Source organism: Coturnix japonica, chromosome 2 (genome assembly GCF_001577835.2).
Source record: "Coturnix japonica isolate 7356 chromosome 2, Coturnix japonica 2.1, whole genome shotgun sequence".
Classification (NCBI taxonomy): domain Eukaryota; kingdom Metazoa; phylum Chordata; class Aves; order Galliformes; family Phasianidae; genus Coturnix; species Coturnix japonica.
This window is the reverse complement of record NC_029517.1, coordinates 6,633,893-6,651,120: the sequence shown is the minus strand read 5'-3', so window position 1 is coordinate 6,651,120 and position 17,228 is coordinate 6,633,893. Positions and strand designations below refer to the sequence as shown.

The 17,228-nt window shown below is 40.5% G+C and overlaps 1 protein-coding gene across 5 annotated transcripts in view; it reads right to left on the bottom strand.

Annotated features, from left to right (window-relative positions):
* DPP6 (dipeptidyl peptidase like 6) overlaps window positions 1–17,228 on the bottom strand; it is a 445,939-nt gene that overhangs the window by 135,724 nt on the left and 292,987 nt on the right. For all 5 annotated transcript variants that reach the window (XM_015852842.2, XM_015852845.2, XM_015852841.2 and 2 more), the window contains exon 2: window positions 3,095–3,209. In XM_015852842.2, the coding sequence (XP_015708328.1) occupies window positions 3,095–3,209 (115 nt within the window). The remainder of the gene's footprint in view (window positions 1–3,094; window positions 3,210–17,228) is intronic.

Sequence of the window (17,228 nt, the reverse complement as noted above, 5' to 3'; positions counted from 1 at the left end):
CAAGTTGGTGATCCAGCTAACCACTCTGTCTGAGCATGGACTGCAAGTCTGTATCCCAGACCTGCTCCAAATTATCCTCTGCATGCACTGAATGATGCTCAGCATGTTTTAGAGCATCTCTGCATGGCACGTGTTGGTGTTGCACTGTAAAACATGCTAAAATAACAATGGTTTCCCAGCCAGAGAGAAGGCCAAGATAGGTACAAGCAAGAAATGCAGAGATTAAATGCAAATTATATTTGTCCTAGCACAGCAGTGTTAGATTAGACTCCAATATTATCATCAGAAAAAACATGTAAGTGTGAAGTATCCTCAAGAATTTCACTCTGCCCACACCAAGCTGCACCACTCCACTTGAGAGATGCAGAAAAGAGGATTTTTTTCTAACATCACACTCACTGTTGGCAGCAGCTCCCAATGAACATCCACACATCTACTATGCCTCCTTACTTCCTTGTCCTACCCCCTCCTTAGCTCAAAGTTAAAATATCCATCATTTTATTTTCTGGAAATCAAAAGATAAACATTTCTCCATCCAATGAACTATTTGAAGGCAGGAGATGCAGAATCTGCATCTACCTTTTGGACAGGCTCCTTTGTATTCCCCTCTCCTACCTTACTGGGAAGTGCTCTCCACAGTCAGCACTATCAGTGCTTGTGCCATTTGCCAAGCCAGTTTCAATGTCTCACTTAGTAATGCCTGCAAAATGAGCCTCTTTTTACCCTGTGCCATCACATGTCCTTGTAACAAGCTCCAGGGCCAGTGTCCCAAAGAAGACTGATCTCAACTGCTGCCAAGCCACAGCAGCAACCTAAGCTATAAGATTTTACCCTCGGCAGAGCCTCATCATGAAGCAGTCTGAATCCATAACAGAAACAGAAGTAGTACTGAGCTCAGAGTTTTGTATTTGCATGCAGGGGACAGTTCAGAAACACCAGCAAGGGATAAACCAATTCAAAATATTATACAAATAATTGTATACATGCATATGTACACATAGAAACACAAAAAGTCTTTGTATAAGCACATACCAGGAACACATAAATACACACAACTCTTACTTAATTCTGACTGCATGCATTTCACATTCCCAGTTCCTATCATAAAATAGAAGGTAATCATAATAACTCAGTTACTTTTTTTTCCTAAGAGAACATTAACAATGCGGTCTCAGTGCTCAGTACACCTTTTCTGTATCACCACTGTAGTATCTATAGTCATTAACGGATAGATATATGAATACATATATGTAAAACCAGAGTTTTCCTGTATGGAGAAGGAAGATTTCTAAATGAGGACTATGGCAGAGTCCAGAACTGAAAGCAGAGCTACTAAATCCTCATTAGATACTATTCTGACTGTCTTTATAGACATTCTTATTACAGGTGGTCACGAGGAAGGAATGACTCATGACTCAGACTGTAGTTAGGGTATTTATGCTCCTCCCCACGTATCCACCTACATGGGATCCTGCTCTTTATGGAAGCGGTACCTGTGCTCTCATCCATGCAGTGAGAGCCACTGAGAGCATCGTGAAGCCCACAGATAAGGGTTTAGGAATCTGTGCTTCAGCATTCAGTTTCGAAAAGCCAGGGATTAAACTTCCATAAAGTAGGATATAACATTTCCATAACTAATGGGTACCTAATGGACCATTTCTCACAGCAAGTAAGTGTTGCCCAATGTGAATGCAGACCACAGGCCACACCTGAAAATGCCTCAGAGATGAACTGCATGATCCAAAGGTGTTAATCTGAACCAAAGCAATTTAAAGAATGATTGTTAATTACATTTAGCCTTAATTAATTGAATTACTCTGGTGTGACCACGTGCTGCTTGCATTTACACGAACAAATTCTGGATAGCATGAAATAAACTGAACAGGGCATATCATTAAATCACCAAAAGGACCTCTCAGTGATTGTTTCACTCATTTTCCAGTTAATGATGTGAAGTCCTGTGTTTCCTTGTTTGTTGCCCTCTCCAATTGGTTTTATAGCAGGACTACTGGATAAGAACGGTGGCAGGGAAGATGGGCCAGAACTGCATGTCAGTTCACATGCCACAAGCTCCTAGAAATTTCTGCCTTGCAGTTCCCTTCTCTTCACCACCTTGATCTCTTCCACTTCCCATGGTTTCATTTCTCCCTTGTCATCTTTCCTCTATTCAGTCTGTGCTTACATGTACTCATCTAATGAGGAGATCCTTTTCTTCTCCTATACACCCCTCTACAGGTGGCCTTCAACCTTATTCTGTGCTTTGTAGCTCCTAACCCTTTCCAACACCATGTTCTGTGTTTTTTATCTCTTTCATTAGTCCTTTCAAATTCAGATCACAGGCTTCTCAGGAGCAGCAAAAGCACATTATTTCTTCTGCTTAAGAAGTCATAGAAATTTCAAGAGCTGCATAAACACATAATAATCAATAATCATAACGACATCACATTAAGATTCAAACCTACAACCTCAGCAGCTACTGCAAGAGAAGCAATTTATAAAGATTCCATGTACAGAACTTTGCTGAAGCTCCGCAACAAGATTAACTTAAAGAATCTCTTGTAGGGAAGTTATTAATGACCTGCTGGAATTAAGAGTTACCTAGCATATACCTATCTGGAATTGCTTTGTAGAGCTGAAACACCATGGTCTGATATGAAAATCAGTATAGTGAAAGTGAATAGATTTAGGTGCCTACAAATAGGTATTCAATGCCATGGCAGATGCTCCTGGGTATGTGCTGAAGTGGTGGTTGCAGCTCCACGTGGGCATGGACTCCAGGAAGTGCCACGTCGTAACTGAGTACCCCACATCAATGTCTCAGGTGTCCTCTACCTCTAAAACAATACTTGCCATCTGTGCTTAGGGAACCAAGTTTCTTGTGCCGGTACCTTCAGCTCAGCAGTGGTCTTGATCTTTGAATAAAAATCTAAGACTCTGAACCAATCTGCTTACAAACAGAATGAACTCAGTATCTCATCAAGCTAAAGAACTCCAAGGATGATTCCTTTGATGTTGACTTTGCAGTCCTTTTACTCTTGGAAGTGTAAAATTATAGAAGAAAACAGAACAAAAATGAGTTAAAGGTGATAAATACCTGGTGTCAGGAGTATAACAGAGGTGACAATCAAGGAGCAGATAACGAGAATGACAAGTAAGGCAATTGCAATTCCTTTCCAGTTTCTTTGTGGAGGATTACTCCCCACCAGCTCCTAGAAATATTAAAAGGAAAGCAAATGTTTAGAAAAGCACTGAAAGAAGGAAACAAACTGCAGAAAGTGAAGAGCAAAGTATTCCTGCAAAACCACAGCACGAGGTTACGGTTGGGCAAGCAGGTAAGCCAAGTACAGTTCATGATATAGTATGTTGTGACATCAATATAATTCCTTCTAAATCATATGATATGATAAATAAGTGCACTGTACCCACAGGATGCTCAGGCACTGCCTGCCCACATTGATCATGCTTATCAAAGGCTACTTTCCTACCTACCCTCATTCAGTCTGAATGAAGTTCTTCCAGTAACTTTCAGACGTCTTTTAAAATAAGATACTAGAGAGGAATACAGGGAGATAAATTATTTACATGGGCACGTATGGAGATAAAAATCAATGAGGATACCTCCATAGTGACCTTTTTTGCCTTCTGAGAAAACATCACATCCACTCAAACCACTTCTTCATTCCTATGCTGGCAGGTCTAAGGACATGAAGACTGGTGTCATGTCTAGCACATCCATTCTATTTACTCGCATCTTTTGCTGGATTTTCTCTTATCACTGCATGCTAAATGTGAACTAATTCATGCACTGAAGCAGCTACAGTATGAAACATTCATGCTTTCCATTTTCCTGGAAGGCTGAAATCCCTACAGAGATTAGATCTTAGAGCACAGACAAATGCTCACCCTCCATGCTGATCTCTCTAAACATCACAGTTTTATGGTATGTCATCAGTATGCTGATGCAGCTGTGGGTCCCTTCACCCACTTGTCATGGCTGAACCAGGCTGAACTCTGACACTAATTTAGGGTTTTTGCTTCATTTCCTAAATTATGAGGTATGGTGATTCTAACATAGGCCTCCTGGTACCTATTCAAAGACTTTTTTGCTTCTCCTCCCCAAGGAACACAAAAAGCCTTGTAATAGAGTGAGGGTTTCTGTGATCCAGAGAGCTTATTTTCAACTGTTTTTTAGCAACCTCTTCCCTCCTTGCTTTCTTCTCAGCTGTACTTGGCTTTTTTTATTTGAAATGCAAAGTAATTAGAAGGAACAAATTTATAGAGAAATCTGAAAAGTAGGTCAGGGTCCTTGAGAAACATAATTTTACCACCAAGCAAACAGAATATAAATACTTGCATTTTTATAGCATCTACATGCTACGTACCTTTACAAATATTAATTAATTTCATCTTAGAACAGAACACCTTCACTGGGAAAGCATTTTGGTCTCCATTTCAGGGAGTGCAAATAAACCCAGGAAAAAAATCTAGGTGTTGTTAGAAAGGGGCAGAAATAGTCTTCTTTCCACAGCAGGGCATGGGGTAACCCAATAGGATGCTGGGAGAAATGGGGAAAAGCAGCTGAAAAACCACAGTGCTTCTGTACAGCCACTGCAAACCCTGTCTGTGTCTGAAGGACATACAGATGGAAGTGTGGGCAGCTCTACAAACTAAGGGGAACACTCCCTGGAAAGATACTAATCAGTTCCCCAAATATAAGTTTTCAAGTTGACAGAAGGACTTCATGGGTTTGAATTAGATCTGCACACCCAGGTCTACAAACCACAAAGTTTCCCCATTCAGGAATGTTTGCAAGCTTTCAATGCATCAATAGTTCCATTTAATCTGATCTATGTCAATCACCTGCCCTCTGATTCTTAGGAAGAACTCACACAAAGCTACATGACCTCTGCAAGCAAGCGGGAGCCTGTCAGCCCCTTTTTTCTTCTTTTTCACACTTCTGTTTCCACCCCCTTCTATCTCTTACATAAAACCTTAATTGCTTCTGGATTAGGGAAGTAAAACAGCTGTTACCACAGCTTTTAAAATAAGCACCTTCCATTGATGCTACATATTATGAACTGTAAATGTTATCACTCTCATCTTCATTTATGATTGAAAAACAACACTACCCACCTGTGAAGCTGACTTTGAAGCCATAAATCCAGACATATACAGTTTTTTTTAAGACTCTAAAATATGGATTCGTGGTGACATATTTTCCTCCCTGTGAAATAATCACTGCACTGACAAAGGGATGAAGACAGGATGTGCTCTGATCCAAGATGCTGTCAACAAAATTATTTCTGGCATCATTATTTACAGCCTGCCAAAAGTCTGCTTGTGTGGTGGCAATATTACAATAACAAAATAGCTTTTTGAGACAAGAATTCAGTCACAACGTTGATCTTTGTTTTCAACAGCTATGTCAATACTGTTCAATGAGAGAAGGACACTGCACACATAGTAGAATCAAAGAATCTCAGGATGGATTCAGTTGGAAGGGATCTCAAGGATCATCAAGCTCCAGTCCCCCCACCACATGCAGGGCCACCAACCTCCATATGTAATAGTAGACCAGGCTGCCCATGGCCCCTGGTTGTCACTTCAGTGCTTTAAGGAAAGTAACTGAGAGTATGTGCTATCTGGTCACCTATAGACCATTTAGAATACTTAAACTGATCTACATCTGCTGGAAATCCCAGTGGAATTGCAAGACATGCAGACAGGAGACTGAGCTCTCAGTTATGCCAGTGTAAATCAAAAAGGATACAATAAAAGAAAATAAAGCAAAAAGTAATTGTATGAAACAAAAGCCTGCCAAGAACTTCATGGGCTTTGGGGGAGGCTGGATGGGGTTTGTAGAAAACCTTTTGTATGCCTTCCATACCTACCATTCTTGTAAGCACTGTTGCAAGCTCTACTTCTTGAACTTTTGTTTTGATTCTCTACTTTAAGAAACTAATTGAAGTGCAACCCAAAACACTACACTCAAACACACTAAACAAAGAAATCTAGGAAGCTTATAGGCACGCATTTAATTCAGGAACGTGTGCTCTACCTACTATTTGTGCTCCCCTGTTCTGAATTATAACTTTTCCTTGATGGCACAGCATGGTGAGTGCAACACATGTGGCAAGCCAGCCCCCAGGTTTCCAAGCACAGCCCAGAATAAACACCGTTGTCCCTAACAATAACTCCCATGACCTTCAGTGTAAAAATAAATCTTGCCATTAATTAGCTCATCATAACACAGAACTGCTGCAGATTATGACTGCTGAATAATACTACAAATAAGATGAAGAGCTGTTAGCTCAGATCAATAGGTTATTAACCTTGCATTGCAGAAACAAACTGGTATTACAGTGATAATGGCAGCAAACTGTTAGCATAGGAGTGGTTACAGGGGGAGGTTTCCTACTATCACTGTTGTATTGCTGATTGATAACACACTACCTTATCTCACATTCCTCCATGTCTGGATCCTCTGCTGCTCTCCTGCCTTGAATTTAGGATGGAGGGTCTTCATGGGCAGGTATCATTTTTTGGTACCTTACCTGGCAGAGCACAGACCTCAATCACTAAAGAACTCAGAGAATACCGTAATACTACTAGCTACTTTTAAATTTAGAAAAAAAAAATTGTAAAAAGATCTAAATATGGTAATATCTGGAATTCCTAGCTGTGCTGTCCCCGTAGAAATGGATATTTAATAACTTCCCATCATTTTTACGAGCACTGTGATGAAATGATTTTGGATTCCCTCCAAACCTAACAGCACTGGAAGATTAATTTAGCATCTTTCAATTTTGAACTGGCATCTCACATAACTTTCATACCCAAGTATAGTAACCACATTGCAACACTCTCTTAGCACCTTACCATGCATAAATAAGCAGAAAATTAACATTCTAGGTATTCTCAATTTTCCCTAGTACTTAGGGACAGAGAGAAAAGGACTTCCAAAATAAGTTAGAAACTAGGAATGTGAACTCTGAATCATAGAATGGTTTGGGTTGGAAGGGACCTTAAAGATCACCCAGTTCCAAACCCATGTTGTTGACTGGCTGCCACCCACAGGATCAGGCTGCTCAGGGCCCCAGCTTTGAGCACCTCCAGGGATGAGGCATCCATAGCAGTCCAGGCAGCTTGTGCCAGCACCTAACATCTAATCTAATGTTTCCCCCTTTTAGCTTAAAACCATTTTTGCATTGTCTAGACAAGGGGAAAAGTCATTCCCCCTCCTGCTTATGGGCTCCCTTCAAGCACTGGAAAGCCCTAACGTTGTCTCCTCAGAGACTTCTCCATGCTGAACAAGCCAACTCCCTCACACTCCTGAAACCCTGCCAGGAGCTCTTTTGCTAGGTGAGTTACATGGCCATCTTCCATATCAAGCCCAGGAAAAAGGAGAAGGCTATGGCTGCATGCATGTATGGCACACAACATATGTGATTTGAGATGCATTTACTCAAGAACTGTGATGGTCCTGCTTTGATGCGTTCTTATTAATCATCTTTCTCCCACCTTCAGCTTAATTCATTCATCCATGTCCTAGATCTTTTTACAGCTCCTGGCACAGTGGGACTGCAAGCGCTCACAGGGGCACATAGCTGCTACTGTAATTCAAAGCATAATTAAAGATTTATTCCCAATAGTAACAGACTTGATAAAAATCAGCAGCTTTTCATTGACTTCATTTCAGTGTTTGATATAAGTACATACATTCTTCTACTAAAACTGAACCAAACTATTTGCTAGGACTAAATACTTGCTACAGCACCAGCACAATTTGGTTTGATATTTAGGATTCTATTTTGTAAGAATCTGTGTTTCCATCAGATCCATGAAAAGACTTGGTAAGCCCAAATGCTGCAGACTTTATCACTGATACAAGGAGCCCTGTGTGCCACAGAGCTTAGCTCCCAAGTTTTGCTACTATAAAGTACTAAACATCTGGCTCCATCCAACCCAGCCCAACATGCACACAAACCTTGAAACAGCTCATTCCCAAACAAAGAACATCTGCAAAAGATGATGTTGCTAAGGCCTACTAGGATGCCACTTTTCCACCTTGTTTCTTGAAGAATTTCAGTCTCAAGAAATAGAAAAATAAACCTGTCTAAGGATTCAAAAGCTTTGAGAAACTCCTCCCTTACACCTCTGTTACTCCTCCCAGTTCCAAACAAACCACAGAATCATAGAATTACTAAGGTTAGAAAAGACCACTGAAATCATTAAATTAAGCTGTCAATGTCATATGGGTATCAGATGCCATGAGACAACTACAGTTTTTGAGAAATTTTATTTCAGAAAAACAGAATATAACATTCATTGCGTGACTCTGAATACCAAGAAAGAATTTGTGATAAGGAAAGTGGTTTAATCTCCATGGACAGAAAAAAATGGCATAATTGGTTTAAGATTATATTTTACTAAATCCTAGACATTTTTTTCCCTATAATCCACTTTGTAAATAATTTGTTTGTAAATGCTTCAGGAGAGAAAATATGAAGTGAACAAAATTTAATTCTTAAGTAATTTCTTTGGGAACAATGAGAGAATTGGCCATGAAGACAGCAGAGTTTTGTGGTTGTCAAGCTGTGAGGGCAGCTGGGAGTGGAACACCAAAGCAATGGGTACAGCAGGGGGGAAGAAAATGGGTTTATCATTTCATTTTGCGCTCTCCTGAGGTGTCCATCAAACTCAAGATGTAGAAAAAGCTCTGTGTGCTAGGAAAGTAAAAACTATCTTGCAAGATTATTTGGAAGCAAACCAGTGATACCTACAATACAGATGCATGCATGAATTACAATAGCCAGGGACAATGGAAGGGTAGATTGGCCAAAACATGTGATTAACAATCAAAGCTTCATGCATATATGTGTAAATAAATAATTACAAAAAAAAACCAAAAACAAAACAAACAAACAAAAAAAAGCTGAAAGAAAAAAAAATAATAATAACATCCAGAAAGAAGAACAGCACCCTCAGTGCAATTGTTCATACCGCCTGCTGTCTTTAAGCAGAGGTTTAAATAAATCATCTGCTTTTTAGAAGTTCAAAACACCATCCCTTCATCATCACTTTGCACTTCTGGAGAATGGTAGATTTTAGATGAGGTCCCTGACCAACACAAGTCCTCCAATGTGATGGTTCCCAAAAGCCCAGCAGACGTGGGAGTGTTTGGTCAAAGCATGAGATATAGGACCAACCTCCCAAGTCCCAAAGTGGTGGTGGATGGACGGTATGAAGTGACACCTCAGAACTCTTCTGGGGGAAAAAACCATATGATCAGAAGCCCATAATAACAATGCTTTAAAAGCAATGAAAATCACCTAAGCTTCCCTGGAGAGATGCAAAATTCTTTTATTTAGTGAAGAAAGAATAATGTCCAAACTCACAGGCAGCTGACGATAAAATCTGATGGGCACACACTAAAACACTCAAACTTTAGCAAAGATGACATATATCTGTCCTACTGAGATATGCGTTATACATAAAAAGTCCAGCATATATATATGTAACTACATATCTCCCTTAAATAAGTCAGTGATATCTCACAAGAAATAAACATTCCTTCCTGTTTTAAACCAGAACATATCCTTATTGAGGCTGGTAACATTTTCAGTAGCACACTAGAGTCCTTTCATCTTTTCCATATAGCATAAATTAATCACATTATGATGCCACATTCCTCAAGTGTCTGAATATCCTATTAAAATTAAAATACAGCATAGGACACATATAAGCTGCCAAATCCAGATTTATTCTCAGTGCTAGAATTCAGATTATTTTTAGACTTCCTTAACAGAACTTTTGTTTCAAGCCAAACCATCTTATCCACTGTGCAAGATGACTGTATCACATCATCCTTCCTAAATGCTCAGGCATAACTCAAGTAGTCTCAAATCAGAAGCCACTTCACACGTATCCTGATTCGATGGCCAGGAAGGCTTTTTAAAAGAGGCCATGATTCACCCTGGTTCTTGGCCAGTACTTGCTTAGGAAAACTGCAGTTTGATGGATTATGGCTCTTCAGGGGTACTTGGACTTTCAGCACAAAATGCCAGTGGACAGGCTCAGCACTGGAGGCTGCTGTCAGGCAAAGTGACACCAAAGCCTCCAAAGCTTCGTGAGTCTTGGTCTCTTTTAATTGATTTCTATTTTTACCAGGGTTCTCACAGCCCATTACAAAAAAAAACTTAGTAGTCATTTTCATTTTCAAAACTTTCTGGGTGGCAGTAAACACAACCAACAAATAGCAAGTCATTTTTTTTTTCTTGGGAGAGCAAAGTGCCAACTTTATTTCCCATATAACGCTAAATTAGAAATGAATTTGCTGGGGCAAATTCTTCACCCAAGGTTAAGGCAGAGAGCTGACTAAGTACCTCAGTCTTCTCCATGCCTATTGAAGCCAATTCTCCCTTCTCTCTTATTAGAGGAGTTACATCCTCCTTTGTCAAATTCCAAACCTCTAAAACCAACAGACAGGTTACAATATTTTTCACCCAGATCCATTGCTCAAGGGTCACTGCCACCCAGCAGCAAAGCAATTGCATTATCTTGATGATTTTCAATCACCTTGCACAATCTATGCTAGCACCTTAACAGCACTGAACACACAAACAAGCACAATGACCTCTGAGTGGCATTTTCAGGACATCCACACAGAAGTGTTTCAGAAAGAGGTAAGGGAAAAGGTGAGTGCCCAGGAATGAAGGAGATTTTTCTCTACACCTCACCAGTACCTTACTCCCCAGAAAAAGGATTTCCTTTCTGATCTTCAGAGATCTGAATAGGTTAAATAGTGAGAGCACCATATCCACACTGCTCTACACTGCTGAGGATCTTCAGAACAACTTCCAATTAAACATCTCAAGAAGGTCCTCTATCTTCTCCAAAAGAGTGGTTAGGTGTAGGAATGGGCTGCCTAGGGAGGTGGTAGAGTCAGCGTCTCTTGAGGCCGTTAAGAAACAGATGTACTGAGGGCAGAAATATTGGTAATAGGTGGACAGTTGGACTAGATGACCTTGGAGGTCTTTTCTAACCCATGATTCCAAGATCTTCATTTCCCCTTGTCCACTGCACTCACCCTGTTAGACTTAAGGAGATCTTAAACACAAGCAGTGGTACCAAAAACCCTTCCAATATCCATTTCTTTACCAAGTACCCCAGCCAGCCCTCTCACAACACCCACTATGAGGTTGTCTGTGTGAAAACTCTCATTACACCCTGCACTGGCTAACATCCTCAGTGGTGTTCAGATCCTTAATTCTCTGTGGCTTTACACAGGAGTCAGGCAAAGAAATGCTCCCAAGGACATGAGTCACATTGCTTTCTTTATCTTTGAACACAGAGACGGAGAAAACTTCCATCACTAATAATGGAATTTAGAAATGATTAGATATGTAGCAGGGAGAGAAAAAAAATCTTGGGGGCTGAGGCAGTGGTATTTTTAAAGAGAGACGAACATTAACATAGGCAGGATCACACTGCCTGAAAAAAAATACGTCCAGAGAAGAATGGGGACTCTACCAATTAATACACTCTCTCTATATGTATCTCTTCAGTATCTAAAGTCACATCATTTTTCTCTGACACATACCATAAGGGAACGACGAAGTTAATGTACTGTATGTAAGTGCATTTTTAAAAATCAATTTAAAGAAATTTTGTCTGCTGCAAATTAAACTCTGGCACTGGGGAAAACCATCAAACTCCAATTAACAAAAGCAACAAAAGAATTTGATTTAAAACTACACTGTGATTGTATTGCCACTACGGTGAGCACACAAATATCAGCAAGGTGCATTTCATTTCTCACATTTTATGATTACAAAAAAAAGCTATTATCAGTGAAAGGTAACACTGAATCCTAATTAAAAGCAGGACTCTCCTTCCTACTGGCGTGCATAGCCCAACTTTTTCTGTAGTACAATATAAAGTCATTATGGTTAGAAACACTATTTGTTGGCTCCCCACACACTCATCAGGTCATGATCCCTCTACCTCCAGTGGCACACACTTTTATACACTCAGAAAAAGAAGGATTTGGCTTTTGAACTCCCAGTTTCCTATTCAGCAAAACATTAGGATGGCTTTGGTACAGCTGGACTCACATCTGCACAAAAAGATCTCAATCCAAGTTTCAAGTTCACACTAATACTGATCAACAGACCCTCTGACTCCATGGTATTGCCTCCATAACGGTACTGCTGGAAAATGGGCCTTACAAGTTATCATAGAATGGCTTGGGATGAAAGACCTCAAAGATCGTAGAGCTCCAACCCTCAGCCATAGGCAGGGACACCACCCACCAGATCAGGCAACCCAGGGCCCCATCCAACTTGGCTCTGAATGCCTCCAGGGGAATCACACATATGGGCTCTTGATCACCCTTTCTTTGACTTGCAGATTATGAACTCTTCTTCCCCTTACAATGACTAAACACAGAGAACCCACTATACCTAAAGAAGACACCAGCAGCATAGTGACCTTCATACTCAGTTACAGCAAGAACACATTCACCATGTCACACAGCACCATACAGTGTTTCCCAAAATGATCATGTCACAGACCTCATCCTTTTCTCATGTAACATTTGCTGTCACCCATTTCAGGAACAGAAAGCTGGCACCAAGGACACCGAGATGCTGTGAAAAGTTCTGTGTCAAAGAAGTGACAAAAGGATGTGGCAGCTGATCCATGCTCCATACACTGGTTGTTGTGCTGGCTGCCATCAAGCAGCAGCAGCAGGACAGGCTTCCCATTCAATGACATAAATACCTGTGCATTTAGCAGCACTTCCTCTGGTCCATTGCCACCTGCATCTGTAGATAGCAGATTACTGTTGATATAAAGAACCTCAGTTAATTAATGGTGAGACAAATACTGAACTATTAGCAAATACTGCCTGGAGGAATAGAGGACATAGTTGTTTTGCTGCTGGCATTTTTTCTCTCCTCCAGTGCTCCCCCCACATTGCTGACCCAGTCCTGCTCTGCTTTGTCTGTCCTTTAATAGGGAATTTCTCTCTCTCTCTCCAGCCAACCTCTACCTGTTGGCAAATAAAGCAGTATAACTACAGGCTCTTTGTCAGATCAGCCTGATACGTAGCACACATGCTCACAGCAGGTCTGAGCTACTAATGAAAGGAGTGCCAAGAGTTAGCCTTTCAGTTGCCAGGATAAAATACAATATCAAAGCTCATTACTTCACATAAAAATAAATAAATAAAAATAAAAATAACCTGGTACTAAAATATTTCCCCCTACAGGCTCTCCTACTTAGCTTTGCACAAGAAGCCACTTCTCTTTTATTCATTAGGATTAATTTCAAAGGAAAATGAGAACCAAACTTGTCCTTTAGCGAGCTGAGTGGAGCTAGACTTTGGCTCCCCTGATGGAACACACAGCCAAGGGCATGGCTGCATCCCCTTCCAGGGGCAGAAGCAGTGGGAGCTGCAGTGGGAGCTCAGTGCTTCAGCTGCCTGCTCCCATATGGTGAGGGACTATGGCTGCTGTGAATAATTAATGAAAATACAGGCCTGATCAGAAGTGCAAAAGCAGCAGAGGAACTGCAGAAGTAAAAGTTAGTGGCCTTCTCCTCACTTGCATTCCCTTCTTTCCCCCTTATTTCTTTCCTTCCCTTCTCTTTTCTCCCCCTTTTCTTTCATTTCCCCCCATTTCAGCTCACAGTGGAAAATTACACCTTTAAAGCTGAAAGCACACCCCTCTGCTATGCGCACTCCTGCCAGCATTTCATCACAGTAGCTGGCAGGGGGATGCATCTGATACATCTGCCTGGGTCCCTTGTGTCCCTGGTTATCTCACTGGACACCTTGAACCACGCTGCATCTGAAGCATAGATCAAGTGCTGCAATACCTGCCCTCACGCTCCTGGGACCCAAATGAGCTCATTGAAAACCAGGACTTGTGGCAGTGACTGTGAAGCAGACATGCCCTCATTTACTTTTCAGTAGGAGGAGAATGGAAGAGAGAAAAGCTATGTGTTCTATCACTCCTTGTTAGCACAAAATATCTTAAGGCTGTGATTTAGTGCCTGAAGTGTTTTTTGTTGTCCTAGAATTACAGAAGACATTGCTTTCCTCTACATAGCAATATTTTATAAAGTCAAAATACTATCATATATATATGCAAGGAATAAGCGGAGTCCTACTTTTTCCCTGTGGTCTGGCAACATAATTCCAGCACTGCTGGGAGTCCAGAAACAAGTGCCACTTGAGACAAAGTGCTTGGCATGAGCTATGCAGTCACACAGCACATCCCCTTTGCAGGCTGAAGATATAAAGTGTAAAATAATCAATCTTCCAAGGTCTTAACAAGCCCCCACGTAACAGACTGTACCACACAGTCATCTTCTGGAACAACAAAATAGTGTCTGGCACAGATGGAAAAGACAGCTTGAGGCTTGTATCAAATATCTATGTGAAATTACAGTAGGTACTTTAACTCTGTACTGTAACTTTTCATGAGGAATGAGGACATGAGCCATCTAGGCAGGAAGTCATTATTCCCCATGGGAATAAAAGATGTCTTGACATAATCCTTATCCTTTGACAGCAAGGTTTCTGAACCCAGACAAGTCCATTAAACCTCTGCACTTGCATTCACATGGACTGCCCAAAGCCCTCCATGCTTTACATGCCTCACCATTACAATGTAATTAATTTCCCATTTGTATTAAGAATTGAAATTCCTGAAAGAAAAGATGCATCTCTTGTGCATGGGAAAGCCCAGATGAGAGTAATGTTTGAGAACACTTTATACAAATAAAGTCTTCCATGCATGTAAAAATTCAAGACCCTGATTGAGCAAAGACTGATGTCACAGGCAGGACAAGGATCAGGAGGGGCAATGCTTGACCTGCCCAATAATGGGACTGCACTTGGATTCAGTCCCTAGAAAAATGCTTTTCACGTCCATTAGGGATGGCATTTACCTAAGTCTAGATGGCATGCACCTCCTCTTATACAACATTTAAGCTATGAGCTCAATGTTGCACGAACGGTGCACACAGGTCTTTAGAAATTCTAAGTGCCATGCATGTGGGCTGCAGGGAGTTTAAAAAAATAGACACATAAGAGAAATAAGAGCATTAAGAAAATGTGAAGAAAAGTCAGTAATTCCCAAAAAAGTCAAGCATGACTATTATAAATGTTTCTGCTTGTCCGCTTCTCTTACATTAACTGCACAGTGTGCCTTGGTGTGCTGTTGCTTTCTTTACCTGAACACAGGTTTAATAGTGCATAACAAAAGCAGCTCCTCAAACCAGTAACTGTATCTATTACCTCACTAATCCTTTTGGTACCAATTAATAAACAGTACTGGCAGTTAATGCACACTACTGCTTTATGGCTTTCCTGCCTCCTTTCTGATAGGATGCTCTCCTCCATCCATAGGGAAAAAATGCTGGGGATGGGCAGTGGTTTCCTTTGGCCTCATGCACCCTTCATGATTTCTCAGTGCAGATGAACTTAGGAAAGCATTTAATGAGTTAACTTTCTATATTTGGGGAACCATTTAAACTTATGTTTATGTTCCATGGTCCTCTGCAGGATGCAGAGCTTAAGCATTCCCTAGATAGTCTGGTGTATGACTTACCAAAATAAACACTAGACCTGCAGGGAAAGACCCAAGACATAACACAGGTATCCATTACAGGGGCATCCTTTTCCTTATGGAGTATCTCTGCCCTATGCACAAGCCCCTGCATCACCTCTTATCTCCCAACACTGCTCACAGTGCAAGGAGCTGAGCCCAACTGAAGAGTGTCATGGTTTTGAAACAGATCTGATCTGTAATCAGGACAGAGACAGAATATTATGGGGTGGCTCAAGATAGAATATTATTCTGGTGACTCAAGAGTCTAAATTATATTTGACACCAACAGCACATCAGGCATCTCATAACACTTCGTCAACACAGCTGAATATAGCCAGTGCTTTCCTGCTTTTCAGTCATCTTCATAAATCAGGTAAAAATGATGTTACCATGCAACTGTAACAAGAGATGACTACCAGGAGTGCAAAATGGAAGAAAATAAAACCAACCCCATCCTGCTACAGCTTCAGAAGATGAAAAACAAAGGGGTGCTTACAAGGTTGAAACAGAAAAACAGAAACTAAGTTTTGCTATGATCAATGCTGTAAGTTTAACCACTCCATTATACAAGGCAAATGGATGTAATTTGTTTTAGCTTGCATCTCAAGGGTGCTTATAAATAGTTAAAGAACTGTATCAGAATTCATCAGCTTTTAGTGAAAAATTAGATTTCAACATTACTATCTGTTATATAATGACTTAACAAGTCAGTATATAATTAATCTTGATATTAACTGTGTGGTCTGTGATTTATTACAGGTTATTCATCTAACTTCTTTTAGGGGTATTACTTCATACATATACAATCTAATAACTTTCTCTACAGTAACAAGTGTTACTTCAAAACAATGAAATTAACATGCCTGGAAAAAAACATTCCTTTTATCAATTGACCGTATTATGTTTTCACTACTCTAATGGACTGGGATAGTGATTAAAAATTAAGGTTGGAATACAGATCTTCATGCAGACTGCCTTTTTCATCACATTCTTCATACCACACTTTTCTTATTTCAAAATCACATTACATACCTATATTTGACAGACAGCCCTCTTAAATACACAGTGATTCTGTAAGAAAAACATATATTGCTTTCACTGTAGAGGCTCACCAGGAGGCTTAAATATTTCAACAAGCAGCTCAACTAACAAGACCCCTTTGGATCATGCTGTAACACATCATGGTCTACAAACATCAGATTGACAGAACAGTATTGAGATTGAGCTGAAAGGGATAGCCCAGTATGCACTTCGAGAGGTAAGGAAATGATTGGATAAATTGGCAATTACCAGAAGGAAGGCTACACCTTCTAAATATGATGGTACTGACACTGAATGGGATGTGGAAGAGATACAGGCAATAGATATCCACAACAATATATACATAATAAATAACGGAGAATTGACCAGGAGTGTCAACCAATGTGCTAGTAGCTAGATTTTCAGTCTCATGCCATAGCAAGAGACGGCTTTGACATTGCTAAAAGCAAAGCAAACCAATCCCAAGGGAAAGTCTTGAGTTCAGTCCAGGAGCATTAGGGAAGGGGGGCAGGGGGCAAACTGGTCTGAAATGAAAGAGAACTGAAATAAATTCTTAAAGATTCAGGG